The sequence below is a fragment of the Nematolebias whitei genome, chromosome 18, assembly GCF_014905685.2.
Source record: "Nematolebias whitei isolate Nwh7 chromosome 18, NemWhi1, whole genome shotgun sequence".
NCBI lineage: Eukaryota > Metazoa > Chordata > Actinopteri > Cyprinodontiformes > Rivulidae > Nematolebias > Nematolebias whitei.
The window spans coordinates 22,033,083-22,049,819 of NC_056515.1; the positions used below are offsets into that span (position 1 = coordinate 22,033,083).

The window sequence follows — 16,737 nt, forward strand, 5'->3', positions numbered from 1 at the left end:
TGTCAATTTAAGGTAAACTTGTAGAAAACATTGCACATCAGATTTCTTTAAAAAGAATACCATTGGCTAACATCATACCAAAAAAACTGTGCACGCTCCGTCAGGCCTGCATTACTAAAAACAGTCATCTATTCTAAACAGGTTAATGAAAATTCTCAACTGTTTGACGAAGAAAAATTTTTACTTAAATTATTTCTGTCTGAATTTATTCATGTTGCATCCAATATTTTAGGTAAAAAGCCAAATTGTTAATGCTGCTTTGTCAGTGTAATTTACCTGAACAGTCTTAGTGCCTTAAAACAGCACAAGTAAATCAGAAATGTGTGTGGTCCCTAAGACCAAGAAATGCTCTGCAGACCATATTTTAGTATTTTAAAATCTATTCCACGACACAGAGGGAGCCAGTGAGGTGATTTAAGCACCTGTGTAATGTGCCACACTTTATTGGTGTTATTAAGGACTCGGGGGGTCAGCATTCTGGATGAGCTGCAGCTTTCCAAGTCTTTTATTTCCTGAGAGCTGTGAAAACATCGGAGGATACATCTAGCTGAAAATAAATGTGTGTTCCTAATTTGTCTTGGCCTCAGTTTATTGATTTTTGCAACAATCTTAAGGTGGTAATAGGCTGATTTTGAAGAACTCTCATCATTAATGAATTGGTTTGTACATTTTTAAGTGCAAAAACTACAGTATATGTTATAAGTAAAGTTTATTTTCCCTCATTAGACTTCCTGAATGTATCTTGAATGTATGGCCGGTACACCTTTTATGTACATTATTTAGGTAATTTACTGGAAACTTTCACATTCATTCATTCAACCTTTATTTATTTATACAGGTTAGTCTCAATGAGCCTCGAGGACTCATTTTTAAGAATGATGACAACAGACAATCATAAAAGATCGTATATAAATTGAAAAAATAAATGGAAGAAAATTATATATTTTTAAAAAGAATAAAAAACAGCTACATTGTAAAGCGATGTAAAATACTAAAAACAGGAACAGGTCTGCATTGGTTTTTGTCATGAACTTAGAAGATACATTTACAACTTATTTACAAGCTTCACTCGATACAGCTGTTGTGCTGAAAAAGAAAGTAATCAATCAGAGGAGATTAGCTCCTTGGTTCAATTCTGAGTTACGTACATTAAAGCAGATCTATAATGCTGGAAAGAAAATAGTGCTCCACTAACATTGAAGAATTTTACTTATCTTGGAAAAAATAGCTTGCTAACATACATAAAAGCACTCCGTAAAGCTAGAACTTTATATATGCATCTTTAATTGGTGTGAATAAAAATAGCCCCAGGTTCCTTTTCAGTACCATAGCTAGTCTAATGTTGATTCATGCATCCCTACAACTATACGCAGAGATGACTTCATGAGATTCTTTATGAATAAAATTGTTTCAATTAAGGAAAAAAATCAAACCAACATTCCTAGTATCGCCTCTGGTTCTGTGTCAGATGAGACAACTTGAGAAAATGTCACTAGAACCTGATTCATGTTTGAACTGTTTTTGTCCTGTTGAGCTCTCTGAATTGTGAAAAATAATAGCTTCATCCAAACCATCCACATGTCTGCTAGTTCCCATCCCAACCAGGCTGTTTAAAGAGGTATTTCCCTTAATTAATAACCACATTTTCTCACTAAATTAACTTTTTAAAATCTTACCTAATGAAAAATAAAGCTCTGAGAGAAGAAAAAGCAGGGAAAGGAGCCATCTCTTTCATCTCACCTGTTGAAGCTTCTAACTCCTTCAGGTTGGTCACACATATCTTGGTAGCCTTTCTCACTATTCTCCGTTCACTCAGTTTGTTAGGATGGCCTGCTCTTTGTAGGTTTACACATGTCCCATATTCCTTCCATTCCTTGATGATGGATGTAACAAATCTACTGTGATGTTTGGGGCCATGGACATCTTTTAGTATCCATTCCATGACTTGTACATTTCAATAATCTTTTCTCTGAGTGGAACTGGGACGATCACTTCAAATATCGTGAATATTTATGCAATTACCTAATTTAAATTTTTAATTTATTTAGTATTTGGTACATTTACCAGGTATTTGTTTGTAGAAATTTGATTACACTTTGACATTGAATAAGTTTTTTTTTGTCAAATAGGCCAACTTATATTGTCTTTGATTCGTTTATGACAACAATAAATGCATAAAACATCCAAGAGGGCACTTTACTTTAGGCAGTCTTTTTCTTCTTCTTCTTCTTTCAGCTGCTCCTTTCTTCAGGGGTTGCCACTGTGAGCTAACTCACATGAAGACTTAATTGTTTTATGCCTGGTGCCCTTCCTGATTCAACCACAGACCTCCGAGGCTACCACAGCCTTCTGTGTGGAGCAGAGAGCTGCCATCTAGGGTGCTCAGGCAAGCATGGTCGGGGATTAAGGGCCTTGCTCAAGGGCCCAGAGTGGGGCAGAGGAGAGTGGAGACAGGGAGACAGGCGTGGGTGCTTCATTTTTCACCACCCACATTTTGAAGTTGTCGGTCCGTAGGATCAAACCGGCAACCATCTCTTATCACCTGTGCCACCATTCACCCATAGGCACTGCATATTGTAAAATATGACGTGTTTATAATTTTACAAATTATCTTTTTTTTTTACTGACATAATATTGAGGTTTGCACTATAAGTGTTGCTTTCCAGAGTGTCATAAAAGAAAATAAAGAGTTGAATTTAATGAGTATGCCAACAATTTTAAATAAAATAAATAAATAAATAAAAAATTCATGCTGCATCTCCGTATACTCAAAATGTGTGTCTGCCCATATTTTAAGCACCAGTTGCTCTCGTTAAGACAAGTAAGGTTCCAGTCAACATTGGTTTCATCACAAACTCAAGAGACTGTCTGAGAGTTTTTTTAACTTTTGCAGAACGTATTTTAAAGACGACAAAAAGGAAACACCCACCCGTTTCCATCATTCAGTGACAACTCCACAGTCCACGTACAAAACTTCATTGTGTTTTGTACGTCACAGCTGAAGCTGGAGACAAGTGATGCTCCATTTACGACACGACAACTTCAAAAGCTGAACTGAAATGTTGCACAGACAGTGACAGTGAGGTGAGCGCTGGTTCTCTGAAACAGGAACAGAAATAAATGTTTGAGGTAAAACTCTTCACACACTGTGATGTAGATCCTGTGTGCATTTGCCTCAACTCTTGCAGTGCACAGCGATGAGCGCAACCGAGGCTACTGTTAGAACTAGCATACTGTATGTGTGTGTGTGTGTGTGTGTTTGAAAAATACAATATTCAGAGTTAGCTGTCAGTCTTTCACAGTGACTGGTGAGCAAGCGGCACTACTCCCACCCACTCCCACTGGTACTGTCTCTGTCTCAGAAGCTTTTCACCGCACCGCCACTTTGTATTTATTCCCACTCTCAGCATGTGCACATCACGCTGCGTGTGGCTGCATCTGTTTCTGTGATTATTAAACTTAACAGCAGGAACAGAAGCCACAAGTAGCAATTTTGGTTTCATAGCAAGCTGATGTGTGATACAAATAATGATGCTGGAATTTAAGTTTTTAAGTAAAATGACACAATATTATAAACACTAAATTGTGTCTACAATTGTTTAAAGAAAGATTAGCAAACAAAAGGTGATTATTGTGTCAAATAATATAAGGAAACAGATCATTTTTTCCTCGTACTGAATATGGTGGTATTTGGTGGTCTTCAATTACTTACCAGTATAGTTGTCCCCCATCCCTGAGCAAAGTCTGTCTGTCTGTCTGTCTGTCCGTCCGTCCATCCATCCATCCATCCATCCATCCATCCATCCATCCATCCATTCAGTGAGCTAACAACTTCAAAAATAAGAGAGACGTAAGTGAGATGTAATATTTTTGTTTTTTTCTGTAATGCCTAAATCAATACTCTAGAAAAATATATCCATGTAAAGTCACTTCAAGTCCTCTTCACTTGATTTTCCCAGTACTTTTAAAATGTGAAGATGATTTGCATCATAGAGGCATTTACAGACATATTTTTTTTTTTAATTTGTGAATATTTCTTCTTCCTTCTCCCTGTTCTTGTTTTCCATATGTCCCCCCTTCTCTTTGCTTCTGATACATAACTAATCATGTTTTAAGCCGATCATTCATGGCACTCATCTGCCGAGCTCTGTGATCCAAGAATTCACTGCAGCATCTGCACACTCTTCAAGACCCTTAAAGCTGCTGCACCCATTTGTGCAAACGTTGGCTGGGTTGATAGCTGGATGTTTTCAGAGCTTGTCAGTAGATTAGTCATTTTTGCTGCTATAGCAGTGCATAAATCTGAGTTTACTTCTGGCAGCTGGGCTGGATTTGTCTTCGCTGCAGGTTGTTTAAATCAGCGGCAGTTACTGGCTAAACTGTAAACTGCAACAAACAGCCACTGTTTGTCTTTGATTTCACCTGTAATTTCTCCCTTGTGTGGTTAGTCCATGTCTACAGGAACATCATGCATTATGTAGTATTATTTGCACAGCATGACAGAGATTTTCACATGCATGTTGTGCAGTAATCTGTGTGAGTGTCGTCTGGTTGTGGTTTGAAATGGTCAGATTGCATTGTCAGCAGACTTTATTCTTGTCAGGACGTGTTTTTCCTCCTTATTTCCAGGACACTTGAGGGAGCAGCGGGATGTCTTTTTGATTTTAGAATACGTTTAGCTTCTTATCTGAGAATCTTTCTCATTTCACACTCAAAAGTGACAAGATTTTTTTTTTTTTTTTTTTTTTCATTTAGCCTTTATTTATCCAGGTTAGTCTCATTGAGCCACGAGAACTCATTTTCAAGAGAGACCTGTTTAGGGAGCACATGGTGGGGGTTAAGGGCCTTGCTCATGGGCCCAGGGTGGGGCGAATGAGGGTGGGGGCAAGTGTGGGTGTTTCACCTACCCCACCCACAATTTTGATGTTGTCGGGGCCGGGGCGTGAACCGGCGATCTTCGGATCACAAGCCCACCTCTCTAACCTCTGCGCCACCACTCCCCCATTTTAAACTGTGCTAAGCTGTTACTGCAAATTGTTTTGTCTTCTGAGGGTCCTAAGGGTCTTGGCCTGGTCTATATTGGCCCTTTTGCAGCTTGGGTTCTAAATCTTTTCATTGGACATTCTGGCCAACTTCCAGATTGATTTTTGGAACCCAGAAACTCGGGGTTAAAGATCAATGAGCAGGAATAGCATGAGCTCCAAGTTTTCCATTGTTGGGTGTTGCTACGATGATCCAAGCTACATGAAAAATCAACACGGCTAAGCAGAACCAGGGAAGACGAGCCAGGCAGACCAAGGTCGGGCCTCTATTTTAAAGGTCATGTTCCCCTACGTAAGGGTCTAATCACCCTTCACTGCACCGAACTGTAGACAAAAAGCCACTCAACTTCTGTTTGGATGTTTTTCCTTTGGATTTGCTTATTTTTTCCTCAGGTTTTAGGTTCTCCAGGATGTTGAGGAGTGTTTCAGACGCTCATGCAACAAACAGCCTCTCTGGTAATTTCTATTCAGGGGTACTGGAGAAGCGAGTCTGATTGTTGGCAGAACCTCAGATCCAGGAGGAACAACGCAGGTTCCATCCTGGCTGTGGAACACTGGATCAGCTCTTTACCCTCACTAGGGTCCTCAAGGGGTCATGGGAGTTTGCCCATCCAGTCTACATGTGTTTTGTGGACTTGGAGAAGGCATTCAACCATGTTCCTTGGGGTACACTGTGGGGGGTGCTCCGTGAGTATGGGATTGGGGACCTGTGGCTACGGGCTGTTCGGTCCCTTTACAAGCAGCGCAAGAGTTTGGTTCACATTGCCGGTAGTAAGTCGGACCCCTTCGGGGTGGGAGTTGGACTCCACCAGGACTGCCCGTTGTCACAGATTCTGTTCATTACTTTTTTGAGCAGATATTCTTGTGCAGCCAGGGGGCGGAGGAATCCCAGTTCGGTGGCCTCAGGATTCCATCTCTGCTATTTACAGATGATGTGGTCCTGCTGGCGTCATCGTTCCATGATCTTCAGCTCTCACTGGAGCGGTTCGCAGCCAGGTGTGAAGCGGCTGGGATGAGAATCAGCACCTCCAAATCTGAGGCCATGGTCCTCAATCATAAAAGGGTGGATTGCTTTCTTCAGGTCGCGGGTGAGGTTCTGCCTCAAGTGGAGGAGTTCAAGTATCTCTGGGTTTTGTTCACGAGTGAGGGAAGAATGGAACGTGAGATTGACAGATGGATTGGTGCAGTGTCTGCAGTAGTGCGGACTCTGTGTCAGTCCATTGTGGTGAAGAGAGAGCTGAGCTGTAAGGGTCAGTCTACGTTCCTACCCTCAGCTATGGTCACGAACTTTGGGTAGTGACTGAAAGAATGAGATCATGGATACAGATGGTTGAAATGAGTTTCCTCAGCAAGGTAGCTGGACTCTCCCTTAGAGGGGTGAGAAGTTCAGTTATCCAGGAAAGACTTGGAGTAGAACCGCTGCTCCTCCATATCGAGAGGAGCCAGTTGAGGTTGTTCGAGCATCTGGTAAGGATGCTCCCTGGGCACCTCTCTAGGGAGGTGTTTCAGGCATGTCCAACTGGGAGGAGACCCTGGGGAAGACCCAGGACATGCTAGAGAGACTATATCTCTCGGTTAGCCTGGGAACACCTTGAGGTCCTCCCAGAAGAGCTGGAAGAGGTGGCTGTGGAAAGAAATGTCTGGGCCTCCCTGCTCAAAGTGCTGCCCTCACAACCTGACTTCAGAACAAGTGGAAAATAATGAATGGATGGATGCAGAGAGACAGTGTTCTTGGATCTGTTTTCCTTCTTTATTTAGTTTGATGCTGTAGAGCTTTTCTTATCTTTTTTGTCCAGGTTTCTTTGTTGTTTTGACAAAAATTCAATTTGGGCATCTGCAAGTTTGGAATGCTTTATTTATGTGTCTCTGTTACTTTTCTTTTTGTTTTTGCCCTGTCTTTGTGGAGATGTTCTCAGACAGATGAAGTTCTGATTACAGACAGCCATCAGAATAGTCTACATACCTAAAGGCTGAACATTTAAATCCTGGATGCTGAAGAACTCCACTGCTGGTGAAAAAAAAGAGGAACTATAGAGCTGTAAAACACAGATTAAACAGACTTTGCCAGCGGTCAATATGTGTTTGTTCAAACTTTTCACTTATGTCCTAGAAAGTGGAAATGTGATACGCTTATTACAGCAATTTTGATAATTTGCTGTGAAAACAAATAATTGGCCAAAAATTCAGTAAAACACACAATCCCAAAATCAAAGCTCATTTGTTTAATTTCCATCAAGAATCTGCATATTGGGAAAAAAAAAAGATTTTTGAAATCATCAAAATATCCCCAAATCAACCAATTTTTAGGGGATAGAGACTGCAAGGTCATAAAAGGATTGTTCGTTTTTATCCTTAGGAAACATTCTCCTCTATTGCAGCCAACAAGCCCCCATCTAAATTGCAGATATTTTAGGATTAAAATGTGTATTTTTCAATGCATTGCACTGTTCTGACTACACGAGGCAGTTTTCATCCTAAACGTAGATGGGCTTTAGTTGTGCCTTACATAACATTTTCAATGGGACAAATAAAAGGAACTTTGTTTTCAGAGCCAGAGGCATCTAAAGTAACTTCTTCCATCTTTATCGCATTCTGTAAAGAACTCAACAAAGAGGGTTAAAAATGGAGACTAAAACATGAAGAGGAGAAGAGGATTCTTCTAATTTCTCTTCTTTCGCTTTTTTTTTTAGCATTTATTTTACTCTGCTCCTTCTTCCCATCTGTATTTATTTCTATATTTTGAACCATCTCTGTTTGTACATCTGCCTCTCTTTCTCCTCCTTTCACTCCCCTCTGCTCATTCGCTCCCACTTCCACTCCTACTCGGCTGCCTTCCCCCTCTGTGTTCTCTGCCTTCCTGGAAGATTGTGAGCATGCATGAGCAATCCAATGATGAGATCAATTATCCATCAACAAGTCACAAAAAGTATTAATTGAACACCTCCACTCATGCATCTGTCACTTCCCCCTCCAGTGGGGACTCTGTAAGTGTGTTTTGGACTGGTTTCTGAAAAGTTTTTAAAGTTTCTCAATGCAAAGTATGAAAATAAATATATGAAATGTGTTCCTACAGGATGTAAATTGTTCAGTTTGCTCTATTAGCTTTCCACAATTATTGATATGCAATTTAGAAATGTGGTGCACGCACAATGTAAACAAAGTACTCAGTCCATTGGGCTGGTTGTGGTCTGTGTAGGTTAATAAATATGGTGGTATTGCGCAAACAAAGAATCTCACAGAATATGTTTAGGTGGAAATATGAAAGTGAATCGGCTGCTAAAGGTAAAAGAAAAGAGAGAAAAGTTCAACAACCGTCAAGAATAAACGTCGGAACTCAAGCATGACTTGAAACAAACATGAAACTTGTCTAAAACCAAGTAAAACTGGTCTACATGCTCCAGAAGAAAGCTATCCGAATTATAACTGCATCTGATTATTTTCATTCGACTAATAACATATTTCTTACATTGTATATTTTAACATTTTATGACAGTAGAGCTCAGAACAGCACTGATTATGTACAAAGCCTATGATAAACTCCTTCCAAGGTGTATACAAAAGTGTTCAAAATTAAAGAGAAAAACTATGAGAGAAGGATTTATATATAAAAAAAACAACAAAAAACAAAGGTTAGGACTAGGCCTGTCACGATAACAAATTTTGCTGGGCGATTAATTGTATCAGAAATTATTGCGATAAACGATAATATTGTTTGAAATTTTACAATATTTGGTAATTATCGTCAAATTTAAGAAGAAATTTTCAATTTGTTTTGTGTGTGTTACCATTTTTGACCACTGGGTGGCAGTATAAGACTGTCTGAATGATGGATAGTGAGGGAGCGAGCATCGTGTCTCTTTAAGAAAAATGGGAGGGAGGCCTCTTGACGTGACATGGGCTGTCTCTCTTCGGTTCTCAAAATGGCAGATGTTCGGTGTGGTTTGAGCTCTTTAGCATAACATTTTTCACACAAAGCTTTTCATTTAAAAAATCAGTAAACAAGTTCTCAGCTTCTTTTTGCAGAGGAAAACTTTTTACATGGGGTTCAACTGTGAATTTTGGAGCTTCGACAAGATGGAGGTTTTCCCCCCAAGGTCGGCCTGTTAGCTTATCTTGTAGCTTAGCTTCTCAGCTTAGCTGCTTTTAACGATCCAAAAATTAGACTTTGGATTGTTAAAATGGATTTTAAAGAGAAAAGGATTCCTTGATATGTTTTAGAAAATTATATTGAAAACTTCTGCTGCTTTGATTTTGATGTTTTATGTATAACAAAGTGAAAGTATAATCAGCTTGTGCTTCTACCTACACTTTTTTTTAGTCTACACTTTGTGTTCTTGTGTTCTTAGTTTTTACGAAACACAATAAAGTTGACATATGGCTGTGGAGCACCATAAAACCAGAGCTCGTCATTCAAACACACGCTGCTTTTAGAAAATATCTTTTACACTGATAAGTTTACAGTTTCATTCTGACCTAATGTTCAATCTGCACAACAATCTGAGCATAAATCTGTACCAGTGCATCAAATATGTCAGACTTCTCTATTCTAAACAGCTGTTTCATGAACACAGCCATTCTGGCTGTTTTTGGAGGTAAACAAACACTTGTGGCACTTGGAAGCTGGTCACTAACTTTGCTTACACATTCTTAATTTCAGGACATATTAACCATTAATCTGAGAAATGCAATATGTGGGTTTGGTTTCGTATTTTAGCTTTGACCGTCCTCATAATTTTATAACTTTAAGTCCTGCACCAAAACCAGTTTAGGTGTCAGAAGTGCTTGTCTATAAAACCTTAAAGCTGCTGCACTTTTCCTGGAGGGGGGGGGGGGGGGTGCATTGTCAAGATGGCTGTTAGTCTTTGTCCTCCAGCTTTCTTCTTTTTGCCTTTCTTATGATGACTTAATTCTTCATCTAACCCTCATGGTTCAACTATATTTTGGTAACTTTTGCTTTTGTATTTTTCTTACCGTGGGTCTCATTCCTCCTTTATTGCTCCCCCAGCAGTGGCAAGGTGTTTTACAGTTTGTTTGTTAGGGCGTAGAACCATAACCGGCTCCCCTTTCTCCCTCGTTGCCTCTCGTCTGCCTCCTCTGGCCCAGAGGGGCTCTTTGGAGTGCAGCTTTCTCCTGCTCGCAACTCCTTTGTTAGCCTGCAAGATTTAGAGAGCAAGGGGCTGTGTGAAGCACAGACACCCACGCAGACTCCCCGGAGCACTTAATCTTTTTTCTTTTTCTCCTGATATTTTTTATTCTTTCCCCTGAAAACATCAGAGGACCAATTCTTGCACCGCAGCACCAACGCATGCTGAAATGCACATAAAAAAAACAAACAAACAACTAATGTTTCCTCCTCACGTGTGCACATTAGAGAGGCAGCACATTGCTTTGTCTGAATACTGCAAACATTCCCCCTCCATTATGCTGCGATTGGACAGTTAATGTTGCAGGAGGCAGGAGAAATGTGGGCCCACAGCCTCAACATTTACCTTCCATTTTCTGCACACACTTTGAGATCCAAATAGCAAAGCTCAGTCACCCACCCAGGAACACAGGCAAATACAGACTCATACCGCCACACCAGGAATATATTTGTTTTCAGCCCTATTAATATGCATCTGACTGGAGAGAGAGAGAGAGCACAGCGTTTTCTGCAGCTAAGACGCAGCTAATTATTGCACAGAAAGCTCTCTGTCGTTTATCAGAGCTTCACACCTGCAGTAAACATGCTTGGCTCTCAATCTGCTGGATTTTATTGTCTCATTATAAACAGAGTACCTCGGGGAGAAGAAAGCAGCAAGTGCTTTGATTGTGTACCTGTTTGGGCTCACAGAGAACAAGAAACTTTGTGTCTGTGCATACAGAGGCAGAAATCTTGTTGTATTTTTACAGCAATACTTTCAGAGTCATGTATTTCAGAGGGAGGTTTGAGTCATTTGTTCGACACGTATGTGTATTGTTCCGAGGAGGAAAGACTCAGGTGCTGATAATGAAGAAGAAAGAGACAGTTTGGGTTCATCTCAACCGTAAGACTTTCTTAGCCTTTTTTAAGTATTGATGTTAATGAAGAACTTTTAAATGCTTAAGAAGACATAAAGAAACAGTGACTGAAACGCACACAAAAAGCAATGAAATGGAAGTTACTCTGAAAAATTTAGATAAGACGTTGTTGTGAGAATCTGGACCTGGTCCGTCCATGAAACCGGTCCGACTCCCCACCTCCGGCGTCTGGTTCTTTTATTCCCAGATGGAGAGGAAACTTGCTCCAACTCAAATAAATCATATAATTTCTGTTTACCAATTTAATGTTCATCAGACAGGAGGAAGTTACAGCTTCAGCGCTGAGGTGTCTGTCCAACTCGTCTTAACCCGGAAGCGGAAGCGCCCCGTGTCACAGTACGCCCCAGTTTATATTGGCCATTGGCTCCGCCTTCACATCTGGGAGTACAGCCTATCAGAGTGTACCAGTGGGGTGACTATGTGTGACATCATTGGTCTTATCTGTTTCTGATGGTGAACAATGAGTGAAAGTGCAAATCTATATGTGGTGGAAGCCAGCAAAATTAAAAAATATTCGAGTGTTGACCCTGGGAAGCTCACTCAGAGCATCTGTGCCTGTCTCATCTGTACAGAACCAGGCCATAACTGGCCATAACTGGTCCGTCTCTGGGCAGACAAGACCGGGGTCTCAGCATGATAAAGTAAAATAACTCTAACAACGTAATTAGCATTTTTTAAAATTATTTTTACACAACTTTTTACTTTTTAAAGGTTTTGGGGGTGGAGCTCGAATTGGTTTAAAAAGAAAAGCTTAAAAAAGAAATCAAACGAGCACTTAGACGACATATGCTAAAGAGTCATAACGGTGCATAAAGAAGACCAACATCAGCAGAACACAACTAAAGAAGAACATGGCTAAACCTTCAGTTTCAATGTGAATTGTTAATAAAACTACTCTCATTCATATAATTTTCTGTTTTTGTTGTCAGAAAACAAAAAAAAGACTGAGTATTTCACAGAAAAGCAGCTTATTAAGACTACCATATTTTTCAGACTATAAGACGCACTTAAAATCCTTTAATTTTCGCAAAAATCGCCAGTGAGCCTTATAATCCAGTGCGCCTTATGTATTAACTCTGGTTGTGCTTACTGACCTCAAACTGATTTTATGTGGTTATTGTGAATGAGTTGAATAAAGTTTGACTTATCTGACTGTTTTGTTTCACTTAATGCGCCTTATAATCCGGTGTGCCTTATAGTCCGAAAAATACAGTAAATCATCTTTTTAATTTAATCCCAATTTTCCTGAACCGCACCGTCATCTGATAAAACAGTTTTCCTAACACTGTATATTATCTAAATGATACTTCGATTTTTGAGCTTGCAAAGTGTTAAAACAAATCCACAATTTTCTTTCCTGCCTACCTCTGGCCAGATGTTTTTGCTTTACATCTGTCTCATTTTTACATAATATTCCTAATCCCAATGGATCAATCTCAAAATTATTATTATCAACAGCAGTTAGACATACCGAACTGATCCTGCATTATTTCTACAAAAGCAGAAACCCAGTAAAGAAGTTATACAGAAAGTGTTTCCTTAAGATTATAATGTATAAAAACTAGGCCTGTCACGATAATAAATTTTGCTGGGTGATTAATTGTCTCAGAAATTATTGCGATAAACAATAATATTGTTTGAAATTTGACAATAATTAGTAATTATTGTCAAATTTAAGAAGAAATGTTGGTTAATTTGTTTTGCGTGTAGTAGCTTTTTTCGACCACTGGATGGCAGTATAAGACTGTTTGAACTGAAGGATGAATAGTGAGGGAGCGAGCAGCGTGTCGCTTTAAGAGAAATGGGAGGGAGGCCCCTTGACGTGACAGGGGTTGTCTCTTTTTCCTTTTTTCTTGTTCTCAAAATGGCGGATGCTCGGTGTGGTTTGAGCTCTTTAGCATAGCATTTATCACACAAGGCTTTTAATAAAAACACAATAAACAAGTTCTCAGCTTCTTTTTGCAGAGAAAAACAACTTTTTAGACAAAGGCACGGGTTTCAACCGTGAATTTTGGAGCTTCGACAAGACAAAGGTTTTTTTTCCTGAGGTCAGCCTGTTAGCTTAGCTTGTAGCTTAGCTTCTCAGCTTAGCTGCTTTTATCGATCCAAAAACGCGATTTTGGATGGTTAAAACAGATTTTAAAGAGAAAAGAGAAAGGGAGGGGTCAGTGAAGAGCATCTGAGTTAACCTTTTGTCATCCAGTGTCTTCAGAAAGAGAGAGACACGAAGAAACGATAAAGCCGATAAATGAAAATGAGGTTGATCATTTCCATTTATCATGCGATTAATTGATTTATTGTTTATTGCGACAGGCCTAATAAAAACAGAAGGATATTCTGTGTTTGGGCCACAAAAACAGGAAAGTGGAATTTATATTTCAAGAGTCTGTTTAGATGGGTGTGTTTTTACAGATGAAAGATCTTAATCATTGAACAACAAACCTAAGAGCTGCATTTGGATTTGTAGGGAATAAAAAGAGCAAATTAGTGTCAATTATTTGCCTGTGGAAAAAGTATTCAAACAAAAAAAAAATATCTAGGAATGACAGCAGATCTCAGGATTTATAATCTTGAAGTTTTCATTCTCTGTAGTACCAGTCAACATTTTTTTTTTAAATGGACAAACTATAATATGGACAGCTAATTACAGCAAAGTGCCTTAAAAATTAAATATTTAAAAATAAGCAGCAAATTAAGGAGTTCTTAAATAAATAAATAAATCCCTTGGAAAAAAATTGCATCATCTGAGGTCTATTTAATTTTTTTGAGTACAATTCACATACATTGACATAAACCTGTACTGCAGACTGCCTGCAGGGGGCGCTCACCTATTTAGACTTCAACTTCTGCATTATGTTCCTGTGTCTAGCTGTTAGTAGATGTTAAAAAGAATGCCTCTCAGCCAGTTATGGTAAAATGTTACAGAACCGACAGCAGACAGGAGACAAATGGGAAGAGAAGAGTAAAGATCAAAGTGATAATCAGATTCATCCTAATCAATGAATCTGCAGGGTTTAGATTAACAGCGTGTCGATACATGTGACTGGTGTAGCATCTGGGATTGTTGTAGAACCACAGATTACTCGTATGTGGGAGTTAAAATTGTGATTTTTTTAGTTAAATTTTTTGCCCTGTCCTAATAGGTAAACCTTCTTTAATGTCTGGCTCATTATATAGCTCCACATTCATCCATCCTCTTAATGATAAAGTTTTCCAGATCAGTTCAGGCCATCTGGATGATGAGGCCATGCCTTTTTTTTTTTCTTTTCGTTATACTGTCAGGGCAGAGACCTCTGTCAGAGACAGGGACAGAATATAGCATGACAGTCAAGAGGGTCAAAGAGCTGAGGGCAAAGAGAAAGACATAAAGAGGAGGGGCATCGAGGGAGGAGAGAGTCTGTTGCCTAGCAACATGAGTGAAATTATGTTGGGGCTTAAAAGTAAATGCAGACAGGAAGAGGAGCAGATTAAAGTTTTACAGGGCTTTAAAAGGGCAACACTAACTCAGACATATGTTTAAAATTAATTTTTGTTTCTTTTATAGGTTACAGGCGCATAAAACTTGAAATTGTTTCATGTAAGTCAGGTGCATGAATGTTCTTAAATATTTTTTGATAAATTTGGAAATAAGTATCTTCTTGAAGACAGTTGGAAGAAGTGATCTCTTCCCATTCTGTGATGGTTTATAAAATGTTTAATATGCAGTCGTAAAACGCTCCGGTTAGCCTAACTTGAAGAGTGGTACCTGGCAACAAATCTGCCAACGGTCCAATTAGCGTGCCGTGTCTTGTTTGTTTATGCTGCGTGAGCCCAGACATAAAACAACAAGTTGTGGCAGCAGAGAGATTCCAGGGACTATCTGCTGTCAGGAAGCATGCCATGACTTGGCCACATACACATTTACAAAGAAAAGCCAAGAAAAATCTGCAGTCTTATATTCATTTTTATTTTATTTTATTATTTGCCATCAGAACCCATGCTTATCTTTATCAGGCGAAATGCTGTAAAATGAGCGTTTAAATTAATGTTTCCAAAAGAGCTGAAGCTCTGCTTTGGCCTGGAGTGCAGCACATTTAAATCATGTTCCAGTCTTTCAGTGGAAATGATCAATTCAGAGTAATTTCATTTGAGAAAAAAAACAAAACAGAAGAATCTCTCTCTCTCCAGGAAGACAGACGGCATTACTAGGATCAGCACTTCAAAATTTTCCACCGTCTTATTTGCTAATATAAACATAAACTTCAGATAAAATCTGAAATGCCTAACTTTGGTTTCTTTACTCAGTGAGGGTAAAAATGGGCGGAGCCACTCAGCAGAAATGTGATAGAAACTTCTGTAAGTTCAAACACTGAACATGCAAACATTTTGTTCTCATCTGTGGACCTCAGTCCCCAGACAAGCAAAAGCTGCACAGTTTCACTCAACGCCAACCAAAACTTGAGTTTTTCTTCAAAGTCAGGGTCATTTGTAGACGCATTGTTTGAACGCTGAGTCAGCAGACTTGATTTCCTGGGTTTTTTTTCCATACAGTTTAGAAATTCAATTACTAATTACTGCTGCACATTTTTAGCCATTTGCATGTCAAAATGTTCAGCTCATTCAGTAGATAGGTGCTGTGCATTTTGTTTTTTGTAACTTTTATACTTTTCATAATCACTTTATTTACTAAAATATCTCCCATAGAAATGTGTTATCTTTTTAAATTAATCAAAATCATTGATCTTTTTAAAAACTACTTCAGACCGTTTGCCCTATTTTTGTCTTTTTATGCTGCTTTTATCTTTGATCTACTGCCCTGACCTGTGACTAGCTTTTTGCTACTGTTAACGTCCAGCAATAATTTAGCTGCTTTTAGCTTTCACTTAGCCTTTTGTTACTTTTAACAAGCTTTTTGATATTTTGGCTGCCCTTTTCTACTTTTGATTGTTAGTCAAATTTTTGATCTATGTAGTGTTTAACTAGTCTGCTTTGTTACACTTAGCTCTAAGCTAGCATTTTGCCACTTTTAGCTTTTAGCTACAAATTTTCTGTTCACCTTAACAACTCAGTTTCAGCCTAGTTTCAGCAAAATCACTGAGGACTGTCTGGTTCTTACTGAGGCGTTTGTTGCTCCTCTGTTCTTAGGATGCTCGTGTGTTCGCAGCAGGGCACATGTTGCTGCCACATGGTGTTGATGAGTCTGCTGTGGTTCCTTGTCGTCGTTGAGAGTGAAACTTTATATCTGTGACCTCCTTCTCCTGTCTGCCCCGAGCCGCGGTTGATCAGACGTCTAATTTTAAATCTGTCTGTCTCCTCTCAGCTGATTTCCAGCGATGCAGATGGGGCCATTCACAGAGCGGGACGCTTCAGGGTGGAGAACGGCTCTTTGGATGAGGTACATGCAACTAGCATGTGTCCATCCATCCATCACCATCATCCATCCATCCATCTATCATACATCCATTCATCCATCCATCATCCATCCATCTATCATACAGCCATCATCCATCATCCATCCATCTATCATACATCCATTCATCCATCATCCATCCATCATCCATCTGTCCATCATCCATTTATCCATCATCCATCCTTCCATCATCCATCCATCCATCATCCATTTATCATACATCATACATCCATTCATCCATCCATC

The 16,737-nt window shown here is 39.3% G+C and overlaps 1 protein-coding gene across 1 annotated transcript in view; it reads left to right on the forward strand.

The window, feature by feature from the left end:
- garnl3 (GTPase activating Rap/RanGAP domain like 3) overlaps positions 1–16,737 on the forward strand; it is a gene marked incomplete at its 3' end in the record, with an annotated part of 105,344 nt that overhangs the window by 45,012 nt on the left and 43,595 nt on the right. Inside the window, 1 exon segment of the mRNA XM_037691977.1 lies at positions 16,402–16,538. Within this exon segment, the coding sequence (XP_037547905.1) occupies positions 16,402–16,538 (137 nt within the window).